General features: G+C 47.5%; 1 protein-coding gene across 4 annotated transcripts in view; it reads left to right on the top strand.

Annotated features, from left to right (window-relative positions):
• The window catches only part of LOC147701410 (cytochrome c oxidase subunit 6B1-like), a 117334-nt gene that overhangs the window by 8802 nt on the left and 92315 nt on the right, over positions 1 to 16217 (top strand). For all 4 annotated transcript variants that reach the window (XM_086930097.1, XM_086930094.1, XM_086930096.1 and 1 more), the window contains exon 2: positions 11017 to 11135. In XM_086930097.1, the coding sequence (XP_086786223.1) occupies positions 11030 to 11135 (106 nt within the window). In that variant the 5' untranslated portion in view covers positions 11017 to 11029. The remainder of the gene's footprint in view (positions 1 to 11016; positions 11136 to 16217) is intronic.

Below are 16217 nucleotides of genomic sequence, written 5' to 3'. Positions count from 1 at the left end.
AGGTCCTATGGGGCTTAACATGGGGAAAACTTTCTTTTAAGCACAGGATTGATGGATCATCCCGAAACTTTCAAGATAGCAGCTGAGGTGAGCGCCGCATCGTTTCTGAAAATTTAGTGGAGATTCGCCAAGCGGTGCTAAAGTTATTCACAAAACAAACACTTTTGCCATGGAAACATGGTCCTAACTGCCAGTATGTAATATGTGTATATATATCTCGATTATAGTAAAAAACTATTACATTCAGACAGTTGTACTTTCCTCCTAAAGCTCCACAGGTGCCAAATGGCAATAGCACAAAATATTAAGAGTTTAGCATGTGATCTTAAAATTCACAAACCTATTTCAAAATTGCGTGTTCCCAACTGTCTACAAATTGGTTTTATCCACTTAGCTCGTAGGAGCGTATATGCTGGGCAAGCAAACCCTACATGGTCAACCGATTCAATAGCCGCATTGCAGCCACGACATAACAAAGTTGGCTTCAAATTCTGATGCCAATGGCTAGTAATGGTGTTGAAATAAAGCATCCCGATCCTGAAATAAAGATTTCTATCATTTGGTACCTGGATTACATCTAGATAGTTTTACAGGATACTAACAGATTTGAAACCCAGAAAAACTCTTGTAAACTGCCCAGAAGATGTGTTACGAAGGAGCTCAGCTTTTACCCCTTCCCAATACAGTTTCCTCAAGGTCTTTAGAGCGGAGAGAAGTAGGTGCAGTGTTATCACAGATTTCCTGCAGCCCAATGTCAACGAGCAATCTCTTCACTTTACTTATCCAGGCTATCTTATTGGACTTTTCCAGAATGCTGACTTCTATTAAAGCATTCGCATAGGGGAGCAATTATTGTGTGGTCCTAATTTGCCTCCAAAGTAACGGAGAGTGTAACTTGGTCTTGTCAACAATAGATTTCCTGCCCATGTCAAGCTTAGGAGGTAAGGGTGGAGTACGCAGGGGGGGGGGGGGGAAGCACAAAGCTCCTCCGATATTTGATTTGGGATCTAGACAGGTAATCTATTTTTGGCAAACCCCCTCAGTTCGGCCCCATAGAGGGCAGAACTTCAAGCTTTAGAATCGTAAATCTGTAGGGCGTCTGCAAATAGTTGATGATCCTTCATAAGTGCACCAACTATTTGTTTATGCTTCAAGGACATCTTAGTCACATGTGGTTTCCTTGACATGCTGATAATATTATGCCCAAATAGTTGAAGATGTTTACCCTCTCAAGCAAAACCCAATCTAGGGTAGGCTTCCCCCATCTGACTTATGGGGGGTTATCACCATTTATTCAGTCTCCAACGTATGGATTTCAAGGCCTTGCAAATCGCAAAAATCTTTAAACTGATTTAACAACTGAAGGCCCTCTGGAGTTTTAGACACTTAGCAGGGTGTCGTCTGCAGGCAGTCACGTTTTGTTTTTCCTCCATAGCAGGGGAGCTTCTGCAGGATGGAGAGACAAAAATGTAACTACATTGTTCAAATTGAGGGGGGAAAAGAGCTGGTGCCGGAAACAAGCAGGAAAAGGTCACCAGGAATGCAAACAGGGCCCGGGTCTTTGGCTCAGACATTTGAAATACTTGTTTCCAGTCCAGGGAGGACCTGGCTTGACATTTCAGGCTGAACTGTTCCCATGAGGCACAGGGTAAGACTGATTTGCTTATGGCTGAGTCTAAACTATGGATTTAACCCAGATCTTTTGACCGAGGGTGAATGTTTGGTTTGCTCTGCATTCAATCAATCATCTGCGTCTAATCTTTTTTAGGTTTCGCCTGGCGTCCACTGCACAGCAGCGTTCGCGCAGGCGAAATCTAATGTTAGAACAGTATGGGGGACTTGAACCCGCCCCTTCTTCCATTGGCTAGCTCCATAAATGGAAGCTAGCTATTGGAAGACATGGTTGTCATCACTGTTTCCCCCCCCCCCCGTCACAACGCGATTCCGGGGCGTTTCCGTGTCCTTTTTTTTTTTTTTTTTTTTAGTCCCGACCCTTTTGTCGTCATGCCTTTCTGGGTGTTTTTTGTTGCCGGGACTTCATACTACCGGTAAGCATTTTTTAAATTTATTTATTTTCCGGGGGCTGTCTTTTTTTAAATTTTTTTTTATAAATTTTATTTTTGTTGGCGAGGATAGTAAAGAAGGCACAATTTATACAGTCAGCAAGCCAGTCGACACATAAGGAACAGGTAGGCCAGGGCCAAAGGGAGTACACAGCCAGGAAAGGCCCACATCCCGGAGGCAGGGCGGCGTCACGGTGAACCTGTTAAACAAGTAAAGGGATTCGCTCTTGTGCCTCAAAGTTCAAAGAAACAATATCAATGTCTACGCCAATTTTCATGCACGATGCAGTTCCAACCTAAACAACAACATAACAGCAACGAAAAACCCCATGAATGGCACTTGTAGCGCTGATACGATCACATAAGGAGCGAAGGCAAGGGCCCATTAGAACGCGGTCCTCATAGTACAGTGTGGTCAAATGGGAATCACAATGAGACAAATGTATGCAATAAGGAATATCGGCATGGCTCAGGGGACTGCTACACTACCCCCAGACACCCCTCCCCAGGTCCCCCCCCATCTTCATCAGACTCCGAGGAAGCGGAGGAAAACAGCTCAGCGCTGGAGGCGTCTGAGTCATCCCCCTCCATCCCCTCGATACACATGGCTCTCCAAGCGAGTAAGTCATCCTGGAGTTTACCATCCCTGCGAGTGCGCTGCATATGTGTCTCCTCTGCCAAGGCCCATTCCCTGGCGTCCCGCAACCAACTAGGAATTTCAGGAGCCCTCTGGCCCATCCAGGTAATGGCCACCCGTCTCCTCGCCAGGAGGGGGCTGTCTTAGTGGAAGGGGCAGAACCGAACAGTTGCCGGCCTGGAATTAAAGAAACACAGTAAAAGGGATACCGGCGCATCAAGGTCCGTTAAAGTAACAGGTTTGCAGGGTGCGTGTGACGTCATGCGGGACCTGCCGCCGCCATGGGGAACCGCGGGATGGAGGAGCTGATCCCGTTGGTGAATAGGGTGCAGGATGCTTTCAGTTCCCTGGGCCAATCCTGCCACCTAGACCTGCCACAGATCGCCGTGGTGGAGGGGCAGAGCGCCGGCAAGAGCTCAGCTCGAACTTCGTGGGCAGGTGAGTAGGGAATGTGCCACGCTGGCTGCGCTATCCTCTAGTCAAGTTAAAATTTGTATAGCGCACTACTCACCCAGAGGGTCTCAAGGCGCTTGAGGGAGGGGGGGTACTTTATTTATCAAATTTCCAAGTTTTGAGTTGTTTTCTGAAGAATACGTGGTTCTGTGTAAGGCGGAGGTAGGTGGGGAGAGAATTCCACGTTTTGGCTGCTAAGTAGGAGAAAGATCTTCCTCCCATGGTGGATCTTTGGATGCGTGGAATTGTGGTGAGGGCTTGATTGGACGATCGTAGTTGGCGGGTGGTGGTGTAGAAGGTCAGGCACGTGTTGAGGTATTTGGGTCCTAGGTCGTAGAGGGCTTTGTGTGCGTGGGTGAGGAGACGGAACGTTATTCTCTTGTTGACGGGGAGCCAGTGGAGGTCTCTTAGGTGACCAGATATGTGATTGTAGCGGGGGATGTCAAGGATGAGTCTGGCGGAGGCGTTCTGAATACGTTGGAGTTTTTTCTGTAGTTTGGCTGTAGTTCTGGCGTAGAGGGTGTTTCCGTAGTCCAGTCGGCTTGTGACAAGTGCATGGGTGACAGTCTTTCTTGTTTCTGTGGGGGATCCAACGGAAGATCTTTTTGAGCATACGTAGGATGTTAAAGCATGATGATGAGACGGCGTTGACTTGTTTGGTCATTGAGAGGGAGGAGTCCAGGATGAAGCCCAGGTTGCGTGCGTGGTCGGTGGGTTTGGGTGCGCTGCCCAGGGCCGGTGGCCACCATGAGTCGTCCCAGGAAGAGGGGGATGATCCTAGGATGAGGACTTCCGTCTTGTCTGAGTTTAGTTTTAAACGGCTGTTCTTCATCCACTCTGCTACGTCTTTCATCCCTTCGTGTAGGTTGGTTTTGGCGGTGTTTGGGTCTTTGGTGAGGATCAGCTGTGTCGTCAGCGTAGGAGATAATGTTGAGGTTGTGTCGGCGCGCGATGGATGCGAGGGGGCTCATGTAGACATTGAAGAGGGTGGGGCTGAGCGATGATCCTTGTGGTACGCCGCAAATGACTTCAGTGGCCTCTGATCTGAAAGGGGGGAGACGGACTCTGAGTTCTCCCGGTGAGGAACGAGATGATCCAGTCCAATGCTTTTCCTTGTATCCCGACGCTGCTGAGGCGTTTTATGAGGGTGCTGGGACAGACCGTGTCGAAGGCTGCGGAGAGGTCCAGTAGGATGAGGGCAGCTGTTTCTCCGTTGTCAAGTAGTGTTCTAATGTCGTCTGTGGCTACGATGAGGGCGGTCTCGGTGCTATGTTTGGCTCTGAAGCCGGACTGTGATGGGTCGAGGGAGCTGTTCGACTCGAGGAAAGCGGCGAGCTGATTGTTGACTGTCTTCTCTATGACCATGGCAGGGAAAGGGAGGAGCGAGATGGGGCGGTAGTTCTTAAGTTCAGTCGGGTCTGCTGTGGGTTTCTTCAGTAGAGCACTGAGTTCGGCATGTTTCCAGCTGTGTTGAGGGAACAGTTGATGATATCCCGGAGATGGGGAGCGATGATGGAGTCAGCCTTGTTGAAGATGTGGTGGGGGCATGGGTCGGTTGGTGATCCGGAGTGGATGGAGTTCATCAAGCGGATGGTGTCTTCTGTGCTGATTGGGTCCCAGGCGTCAAGGGTGGTGGTGGGGGGGGGGGGTTCACTTCAGTGGGGGTGAGGGGGGTGGACTGGACGCCAAAGCTGTTATGTATGTCTGCGATTTTGCAGTGGAAGAATGCGGCTAGAGAGTCGCAGAGGTCTTGGGAGGGAGTGATGTCATTGGTGCCGGCGCTGGGTTTGGTAAACTCTCTGACAATGTTGAAGAGTTCCTTGCTGTTGTGGGCGTTGTTGTTGAGTCGACCCTTGAATGCCGATTTCTTGGTGGATCGGATCAGCTGATGGTGTTTGCGGGTGGCGTGTGAGGGCGGTCATGTACCCCATGCATTGGCCTGCGCAGCGCTTTCGGAGCACCTGGGGACGTGAATAGTGGGTGGTAGTGGAACCGCTGAGCAAGACACTTAATGACCCCAATTAGTATAGCACTAGCCTACGTTGTTTCCTTAGCTATTTTTTGTGAATTTAGGCTGAGTATCACCCCACCCTAGAAGATCTGGATGAAGATGATCAGTTTTCGAAGATATATGTGCTTTCCGCATTGTCACCTCTAAGTACAGACTGGGAAGCGGTTGTCACCTTCCAATTCACAAACTAAATTCACGCAGTTGGCGTACAGTTTCTAAAAGGCAATGAATGGAGCCAATTGCGTTGTTTTACGTGAATCGTGTGGAAAAAAAATGATAACCCAGCGACGGACCCAAGCCCCTTTTATGAAAGGCCTATTGGTTATAGAGGCACGAAACAAGAGATGCTTCTGGAGGAGTGACATAATATTCACCCTTGAATGATGAAGTGCTGCTTCGGGAGCTCTTGACTGATAAAGTGGTACTGTGTTGGGGAGTGGCGCTGTACAGGAGCCACGCCGCTCGAAGGACTATAACAAGAGCCCAGCCGGCGTCATATTTAGCACTTAATTGAGTGGTATTTATTAGCAGTGATAATTTCCAGACATTAGCGCATTCAATCGTACCCCCTAACGGCCATTCTATTGGTGATTCAAGCAATGTGGCCTAGGTTGTTACTATAGGTGGAGCAATATTAAAGTCTACTAAAATGTAGACGAGCTTTTTGTACAGCACACTTCCTGGTCTCGCATATTTCAATGGCTATGAAACATAATGATAAAGGAAAAGGAGGCACAGTGATGTAAGATAACTGACTTGGCTCATAGAATTTGGTCAAGGAGGAAGCCGGAATTGATCCGAAGTTTCCTGGTTGTGCATTCAAACCACTAGAATGCTACCTTTTTCCACCCACCATGAAGTAGGGAGTTGTGTCTTATGCCGAAACCAGGAGAGGGCACCGCAGACTCCTCACAATAATAAATTCAGACATCAATATTATGTGCAAGTTGCTTTCGACTAGATTGGAAGGGGTAATTTAACAGTTAGTACATGAAGATCAATGCAGCTTTATGTCGGCGCACAGTATTGCATACAATTAGAAAGGCTTACTCGTGCTCTACAAGACCATCGATAACAACCAGGAACTGGCCCTGGTCTCCCAGACTAAAAACCAATCAAAAAAATCCTGTGGTATTGTAGAGTGGGCTTACGTAATGGCAGTTCTGAAGGGTCTGGGATTGGGGCCTGTGTTCTGCTGCGGGGTGTGTCTTCTGTAAACTGGCCCCATGGTCCGCATTAGAGTTGGAGGTGACCTCTCAGAGCCATAAAGAGAGGGACTAGACAGGGTTGCCCCCTGTCACCCTAGCTATTTGCTCTCGCAATTGGACCCCTGATCTTAATGTTATGTGGGGAGCTGGAGCAGTAAGTAATCCAGGTAGGGGCACCTTGCATGTTATCTCCCTCTGCGCAGATGACACACTAATTTATGTCCACACCTGGGAACAATCAGTGAAAGTCTTGATGTGCTTGCTCTCTGCTTTTGGACCGGTGTCCAGCCTCCGTAATGTCAATGTCCGTGAATGGCTGTTGTTTCCGCTCGAACTTGATTGGGGCGCCTTTGGCCCAGCTGCTGGATCTGGGCCTCCAATGGGAGAGTAAGGGGTTTCAGTCCTTCTGCGTCAATATTGCTCACACTATGGTTGCATTTAATCCCTTGAATGTAGACAATCTACTGGAGAGGCTGGAAGCCTCTATAGCTTTCTAGACTAGAATCCCTTGATCAGTTATGGGTAGGGCAGCAGTGGCAAAGATCTTCCTTCCTCTGTGTTTTTATTTATTCCAAAGCTCGCTGTTTCCACTTAGGCCGCATATCTTCCGTAAATTGGATAGCCTTCTCAATGAGCTTGTGCGGGCGGGGAGGTGCAGTAGAGTGGTGTGGGCGGGGAGGCGCAGTAGAGTGGTGTTATCAGTTCTTAAACGCTATATTGAAGATGGGGGACTTACCCTCCCAGGCCTACGTGTTTATTATTACACAGCCACTCTGCAGAATGCGACCAGGTGATTGACTGACCCCAACAACTGGGAAAAGTCACTGTATACGGGAATGCTGGGTGGAAATACCCTGGTGCGTTTATTGATGAGAAGGGTTCGCGCCGAACATCCAGTTCCCTACTTAGTGCAAAAGACAGCAATGGTGTGGAAGACTGTTGTCAGAAGGTTTGCATAGAGCCCCCTTTGGCATGTGGGATTTGGCACTCTTCCGTGTGATCGGTAAAGATATGTCCATGGAAGAGTGGAGACTGGAAGGCTGCACAGTAGCTGGTGACTTGTATCTGGGGGAGGCTTTTCATCACCTTTCAGGAAGCACAGGAGAAGTTTGGGTTGGGACTGGGTCACTTTCTCTATTATGCCAAACTGGAACATACTGCAAGAGATATATGGGCTGTGTTCCCAGTAGCGCCTCAGTCCTTCTGGGTGCACAGTGGAGTGCTCCAATGGGGAGACTTGCAACACCTAATTTCCTTGTTTTATGGCGCATTGCGGGTGGATGCTGAGGGTGTTGCGTGTGGGGCCGGGGATTTGGGGGAGCCCATCAAGGATTCCGACTGGTCCCGCACTTGCGAGTTGTTGATGCGGGTGTCCTGTAACCACAGGTTCAAGTTACTGCATTTTAATTTCATGCATGGCACCTACGTGGCCCCTAAGCAGATCGACGGAATTGACCCCCATGAGAGGAGCAAGTTGTGCGCGTTGTGGGGAGCTATGAGCTTCTTTCTTACATTTAGCTGCTCCTGTGTGCTGGAATGCAGGGTTTCTGGAGCTATGTGGTACCAACCATAGTAAGGGCAACGTATATTGAAATCCCCCTCACCCTGATGACTTGACTTCTAGAAGTGGGGAGCGAGACCCATGGGTCATAAGATCCCCTACAAGCTTGCCCAGCTTGAATTACTATTAGCGACAATGAGAATAACCATTGGCTAGATGGGTAGCAGGCTGCCACAGACTGACTCTTCGCTTAGGGACCTCTGTGAATGGGTTGCAGTGGAGGAGACTCGTATGCACCTCACCCGTATGGCAAGAGGGCTGAGGATGCGTTCATGAATTGGAGACTGTTTCTTAATAAATGTAACTAAAAGCGATGCTAGCTCAAGCGAAGAGACGGAAAGTTAGATGTGAGGATTCTGTGCATTCTTTGCGATCTATTAATATACATGTCGACTAAGTGTGATGGCATATGTCTGTGTACTTCTTGAGTAAATGGTTTTATGTTTTGGACTCATCATTCTGCTATTGCCAATGGATGTTTTTTGCCTCCTGTGACCCACACAACCTAGTAATGTTTCATTATTCGTGACCCTGCTTGGATAAACAGAAATGGTATTTCCGTTGATTTGTAGCCTGTCTTTGCTGCTCGTTTTATTTGGCATTTTCTCCTACTTGAGTGCACTTCTTGTTGATTTGATTCTTTACATTAGACCTAGGCGCAGTTTGCTGAGTTTCGCTATGCGAAGTTACAAAAAAAACTCCACAAAGTTCTGTGAGTGGCGGAGTGCAGTGCGAACTGCAGTTTGTGCTGATATTCCGGCAGCTCGCGAACATACCGCTCGCGAGCGGGGAATAACTCTGCTGCACACTGCGAAGCAGAGTTTTCTGCACTCAAGTCAGTCAAGTCAAGTCAGAGAATTTATATAGCGCACTACATACCCAGAGGGTCCCAAGGCGCTTAAAGAGGAGAGGAGGATTATTTGTCAAATATCCACGTTTTAAGTTGCTTTCTGAATGCTAGGTGGTTCTGGGTGAGGCGAAGGTAAGCGGGGAGTGAGTTCCAAGTTTTAGCGGCCAGGTATGAGAAGGATCTGCCTCCCATGGTGGTCTTGTTGATGCGAGGTACAGTGGCGAGGGCTTGGCTGGAAGAACGTAGTTGGCGGGACGGGGTGTAGAAGGACAGTCGTGAGTTGAGGCAATCTGGTCCGATGTCGTAAAGTGATTTGTGTGCGTGGGTTAGCAGTCGGAAAGTGATCCTCTTATTGACGGGTAGCCAGTGGAGGTCTTTAAGGTGACCGGAGATGTGTTCGTTGCGTGGGATGTCTAATATGATCCTGGCTGAGGCGTTTTGGATTCGTTGAAGTTTCTTCTGGAGTTTAGCGGTAGTGCCTGCGTAGAGTGTGTTTCCGTAGTCCAGTCGGCTCGTGACCAGAGCATGGGTGACCGTTTTCCTTGTTTCGGTGGGGATCCAGTGAAATGTTTTTCTAAGCATGCGAAGAATGTTGAAGCAGGAAGAGGATACGGCGCTGACTTGTTTTTTCATTGAGAGTGAGGAGTCCAGGATGATGCCCAGGTTTCGTGCGTGGTCTGTCGGGATGGGTGCCTTTCCGAGGGCTTCCGGCCACCATGAGTCGTCCCATGCAGAGGGGGAAGTACCTAAGATGAGGACTTCTGTTTTGTCTGAGTTCAGTTTCAGACGGCTTTGTTTCATCCATTCGGCAACTTCTTTCATTCCTTCGTGTAGGTTAGTTTTGGCGGTGCTGGGGTCATTGGTGAGAGAGAGGATAAGTTGAGTGTCATCCGCGTAGGAGATGATGTTGAGGTTGTGTTGGCGTGCGATGGTCGCGAGGGGGCTCATGTATACGTTGAAGAGGGTGGGGCTGAGTGAGGAACCTTGAGGTACTCCACAGATGACTTCGGTGGCTTCGGACTTGAATGGTGGGAGGCGGACTTTCTGAGTTCTTCCTGTGAGGAATGAGGTGATCCATTCAAGTGCTTTTCCTTGGATTCCGATGTTATTGAGGCGTTGTAACAGGGTGTTGTGGCAGACTGTGTCAAATGCTGCCGAGAGGTCGAGGAGGATGAGGGCGACTGTGTCTCCATTGTCCAGTAAAGTTCGAATGTCGTCTGTTGCTGCGATGAGGGCGGTCTCAGTGCTGTGTTTTGCTCGGAAGCCAGATTGTGAGGAGTCGAGGGATTTGTTGGCTTCGAGGAAGGCGGCGAGCTGGTTGTTGACAGCTTTCTCGATGACTTTGGCCGGGAATGGAAGGAGCGAGATGGGGCGGTAATTTTTGAGTTCGGTGGGGTCCGCTGTGGGTTTCTTCAGGAGGGCGGTGAGTTCAGCGTGTTTCCAGTCTTCCGGGAAGGTGGCGGAGTTGAGGGAGCTGTTGATGACGTCTCGGAGGTGCGGTGCTATGATGGAGTCTGCTTTGTTGAAGATGTGGTGAGGACATGGGTCTGTGGGGGATCCTGAGTGGATGGAATTCATCAGGCGGATTGTGTCCTCAGTGGAGATTGGGTTCCAGTCGTTAAGGGTGTTCACGGGGGGAGAATGTTCAGCAGATGGTTGGGTGGGTTGGTCTCCGGGATGGTTGTCGAAGCTGTTGTGGATGTCTGCAATCTTGTTGTGGAAGAAAGAGGCTAGGGAGTCGCAGAGGGCTTGAGAGGGGGTGATGTCGTTGGAGTTGGCCGGGGGATTGGCAAATTCCTTGACGATGTTGAAAAGTTCCTTGCTGTTGTGGGCGTTGTTGTCGAGTCGATCTTTGAATGCTGTTTTCTTGGCCTTTCGGATTAGTTGGTGGTGAGTGCGGACTGAGCAAAGTTCACCGCCCAGGCCAACTTTATATATCAACAGACTGATTATATAGCACTGGTATTGTGTTTTTAATAACTGATTCCACAAGTTTAGAGTTTTACAAATGTTTGTTTTATGCAAGGCAATTCACTCTAAAATTGCATATTGACTATCGACAAAGAGGAAATGTTTTTCTTAGGGCTTGATGTGTATTTGTAAACCTTTTGAATGCAGTGTCGCCCTTATTAGATTGCAATGAACAGTAGATTTCTAAATTTCCCTTTTTCACATGGACTCCTTTAGATGCACTGTTATAATTTCTAGTGACTAATATATATATACCGTTCAGTTTTAGGTGAAACATGGCAGATGACATCCTGACCAAGATTGAGAACTTCAAAACAGCACCGTTTGACGCCCGCTTTCCAAATATTAACCAGTCAAGGAACTGCTATCAAAATTATCGTGGTAAGACTCTGAGCGAGGCAAAACCTTCTACTTACCTTTTGCCAATACAGTCATCTGTGCACTGGACTTCTAGGTTCTTTGTGCCTGCCTCTGAACGAGTGTCACATAACTCATTCTGGTTTTAGCAATGTAGTATATCTTGTGTATATTGTTATATTCATGTCTTATTTGTCACAGCTCTGCACAAGCCAAGCAGTAGAATTGTGGATTGCACATGTTGCTTTAGAAACCTACGTCAGTCACACTACTTAATTTTTTGCCTGTACAGTGGCACAGTTTAATTGCATTTGTATAGCCCTTGCCAGCCTTGAAGGGATTGTAACGCGATATGCTAGGCAGCAAACTGCACTGGTAACCAAAGGTTAGTGGTCTGCTGTGGCCAAGCACCGTTATATGCAATCTCTCGAGTATCTTTTTAATGGATTAAATAGATATTTGTGGTAATTGGTAGGGGTAGTGGATGTGTAGGACACATGCAAATGTCTGGTGGGATTTATAGATGAGCTAGAGGAGTTTCGATTGTAAAAGAGTTGTGGGCATTTTCCGCCAAAAAGAAAAACGACCATGCGTATGGCAGAGTAAGCTATGCTCAGCAAGAGCATACATGCAGAGCATGTATGTAAGCTATGCTCAGCGAGTGCATGTATGCGGAAGGAAGTGTTACGCAAAGGTCCGCTTTTCATGCCAGATTTTGGGGCCCTGGCAAATGATTTTTAGGTTTTTCCTAAGACTGTGCATGCACTGTCTGCAAAATCTTTAGTATAGGAAAAAATAATTAGCTTAAAGCCCACCCATTACTTACCACGGGTTGGTTTCGACCAGAACTGTTGTGTCCTTACTTCTTATTGGTCAGTGCCTCCTGGGGCTTCCAGTGGTTGTCCCTGTTAATGGGTCATGAACCAAATGCAGCTTTTTCTCTGCAGCCTGTGTCCTACCACTGGACGCACATTTCTACAAGTAATTTTCTTCATGCACTCTGTAAGAGTGTATGTGTTTGCGGTCTGTCCCCCACAAGCCCCTATGTAAAAAATCATCCCTCCTCCCATCTTGCACCAACCTCCCTTCCCTGCTTTTGTTACTTAGCCCATCACCTTCCTCCGTCTGTATATTGTTTTGCTGCTCCTTCTTTCCCGCCGCCTCCTGCTGTCCGTTGCTTGCTCCTCCTACCGCCTGCTGTATTGCTGCTCACATCCACCACAAAAAAGGCTTAATAAAACCAAATGGCACTCACATTTGTGATCGGCCAATGTTTTTTAGACCTATTGTACAGCAGAATGGGCTGCTGTGCAGCATTGTTCACAGTAATGAAAAAAATAACGCGGTATGTGCTGGCGGTGTCCTAGTGCATTAATTTTCCTTTACTTTCACCCATCGCGTACAGCAGCCAGCACTCCTAAGGAAAATGTAAAAAAAAAAAAAGACAGTCAATAGATCTTGCATGAGCGAAAGCTATTGACTTGGTCAATGCATGGCTTACTTGTGTCACCCCCCTAGCCTGCAATTTGAGGATGCAAAAGCTAAAGAAAGACAAACCTTTTTTGTACATGAAGATACTGAAATCTTGGGTATTTTTGATACATGCTAGAATCACACTGAAACAGTTTGTCAGTGTTAGATATGGGGGTCTCTAGTTGGCACAGATAGGTACTCGTGACAAATAGGGACCTTTGCCTCTAGTCCGGATAAGGGGATTACTCTCTTAAAATAACCCCTGCTCACCCCCTTGGTAGCTAAGCACGAGCAGACAGGCTTATCTCGGAGGCAGTGTGTAAAGCATTTGTGACCACATACAGTAACCCATTGACAACACTACAGATGGACACCACACAAGGTTGTTATATAAAAAATAAGTATATTTTTATAAAGTTATCACAAGACCGTAAACGACAAAAATACACAATACTGTTACTTTAAGATGGTAGATTTAGCTTAGCTTAGTTACGTTCAGTTCTTAAGATGCGACACGTTTGCGACAATGTACCTTAGGTTGCATTGCGCTTCCACGATGAGCAATGTCGCAGCAAGGGAACTGCGGCAAAGTTAAAGTACAAAGAAATAAAGACGTGAAGATCTTCCAGATGCGGCACGCTTCTCCAGGAATGCGAGAAGTTCAGTTTGATGTGTGGACAGGAGAGGCGACTCCCTTATTCAGCGATGCAACAGCGCCAACTATGACACTCTTCTCCCACGATGCGTGAAACGTCTGCGCAATGCAACAACATAGGCGACATCCACGATGTGACGGCAGCAGCTCCGGCAGCGCGCTTCTCGGGGATGCAACGTGCTTTTCTTCGGTGCAGTGCGACAGTTCCAGAAAAGACACCCTCCTTCGGAGTTGCGGCGGTAGGCACCCTCCTTCGGAGTTGCGACGGTAGGCACAGCGACGGCAGCACGCTCCGACCTCGTTGCGAGACTCTTCTCTTGATGCGGTGCAATGCTACAGCGGCGACACCCTCCTTCAGAGTTGCGACGGCAGAGACCGCGGCGGTGACACGCTTCTTCGATGAGTCGCGCTTCCAGCTCCTTGTGACACACAGTTCCTCAGAAGGCCCAAAACAGCAGCAGGCACTTCCAAAAGAACTCTCGGGAGCTGGGGGTTGAAGTCTGTTGTCCCTGAAACTTCAGCAAGAGGCAAGCTCTTTTCCAAGCCCTTGGAGATCCTTCACAAGGCGAAAGCAAAGTACACAAAGTTCCTTTCTCCTTCCTTTGGCAGTAAGACAACCACTGCAGGCCAATCCCCCAAGCAGCCCTTCAGCTTAGGAATAGTCTCTCCTCAGTTTTTTTCAGGTTCCTCTCCTCAGTAAAGGTTTCTTCTTGTAGTCCAAAGTGATCTAATTTCGTGGGATCAGTGTCCCAATATTTATACCCCCAAATCCTTTGTTCTCTGAGGGGAGAGGGGCCTTTGCCCATTCCAAACCAGTTCTGAAGCACTCTGTTTATCAGACTTCTCCTTTCCTTTCACAATGCAAGGCAGAAACATCGCCCCACAGGAGTTGGAGCCAGTATTGTGGAAGGCAAGTACAGTCCTGGAGCACTTTGTTTACAGGACTCCTTCTTTCACTGTGCAGGGCAGAGACATCAGCTGCTCCCCAGGAGTTGGACCCAGCATTGTGGAAGGCAGGCACAGCACTATTCAAGGTTCAGGTGCAACTTCTCCCTCCCATCTAGATGCAGATCTCTCTATTCACCACTGGGCTGACTCATCCTGTCTCTTGGAATCCCCCAGCCCTGTCACTCACAATACCAGACAAAGGAATACACAACCTAGCAGAGGCAGGTTTGAAAGATTTTCTAAAAGTGGTATTTGCAAACGCAGAATGTTAAAACCAACCTCACTAAAAGATGTATATTATCATTCTATCAGACCATTCTGGCCTATGGAGAACAGGTAGCCTTGCAAAAGTGAAAAACAAAAATGGCTGTAATTCACGATTAAGACATGCCACACACAATGCAACCTGCCCTTGGGCCTACCATAGGGGTGACGGATATAAACAAAAGGGAAGGTTTAGGGACTGGCAAGTGGATACACCCCAGTCACATGACAATACCAGGCTGCACGCAGGCTCTGCAATGGCAGACCTTAGACCTATTTTACAAGGCTGCCTCTGTGGGTGGCACAACCAGTGCTGCAAGCCCACCAGGAGCATTTGGATTTACACGCCCTGGGCAGACTCGGTGCACTGTACTAGGGTCTGACAAGTAAACCAAATAGCCGAACATGGAACCACTGATTAATATATAAATTTACAATAGGGAGCACTTGCACTGTGGCACTGGATAGCAGTGGCACAGTGCCCAAAGCATCCAACACCAGGAAAAATACATGAGGCAACAGCAATACATTGGAGGGAGTCCCACGCCAATGGTGCCAGGTCTATCAGTCCGCTACTACTGTTAGACCACAGCTCCATCCAGGCCAGGATGAGGAGTTTGAGTGTTTAAAGCGAAAAGTAATGGGTGTATTTTGAGCAAAATATCGAGGGTTTTAGGCTTCTCTGGAAAAGCAGTAAACTCTAAATCATAGCAGTGTAAGAAAATATATGGGTAACTTATGCAAACACTGAAAATGTTTGAGGGGATGACTTCTAATGTTTCATTTAAAGAAAGCAAAGTGGGAGTCATTTGGATCGGTCTGTTTTCGGAAGGTGCAAGATGAAGGTTAAAGACTGCTTCCTGAGACAGTGGAAGTGTATGGTTTACGGGCCTCCATATAGCTACTCTCCCACTTGCTATGGTGAATCAGATTAGGTCGAGCTATTTTTTAGGACCTACTGGTCTATTCTGGCGCGTGGACTTAGGCTGGAAGTGAACAGGTGTTCTGTACATTCAGAAAGTGAATAAGCAATAAAGATGCCTTTAAATCTTCTTTTCATCCGGACACATTTGTTGTCTTTTCAAGGACTGAGGTCAAACGCCAGTTCATCTTTTTAGTAAATGCTACTTATCCAGGAAGAAATAGGTTTCTCCAGTATTGGGGTGTCTTTCATAGATTCACATGCTTGAATATTCCCCGTCGTCTACGGTAAATAAAATGGCAATAAAACCAATAATATATGTATAATAAAAACATTATTACATACATTCAAAAACCATAAATACTTATAAGTGCCAAGGTTAGCATTAACACATAGGAATACATTAGAAGAAAAAACACTTTTTATAGCATATCCATGTCATTATGTTAGTCCAAACTACAGCCAATCGGGCGCAAGCATCCTTCTAGAACCTTCTCCTCAGAGGCTCAGGCCCTCAGATTTTCTACCGCACGTCGTGTGAAGGAGTCTCCCTGAGCTCTGCTCGGCTTTCAACTTCTTTCTGGATTTGTATAGTTTTCTGGAAGGTCTTCAATTAAGAAGTCTTTGTTTCGACCATGTGCTTCTTGTGGGAAAGTTTGGCTCTTCTCAGAGGACCCTGACAAGAAATGTATTTACTGCCTCTATCCAGAGCATGAGGTAGGAAAATGTAAAATTTGCAGGACTTTCTCAACCAAGACTCTTAAGGACAGGGAAGGGCGTCTCCTCCTGTGGTTGCAGAGGTTGAAGGATAAGGATTGACCTCTTTCTGATGCAGAAAGCCTTT

This window comes from Lissotriton vulgaris, chromosome 7 (genome assembly GCF_964263255.1).
Source record: "Lissotriton vulgaris chromosome 7, aLisVul1.2, whole genome shotgun sequence".
NCBI lineage: Eukaryota > Metazoa > Chordata > Amphibia > Caudata > Salamandridae > Lissotriton > Lissotriton vulgaris.
Note: the sequence above shows the minus strand (reverse complement) of the source record. Positions and strands in the feature narration are given on the sequence as shown.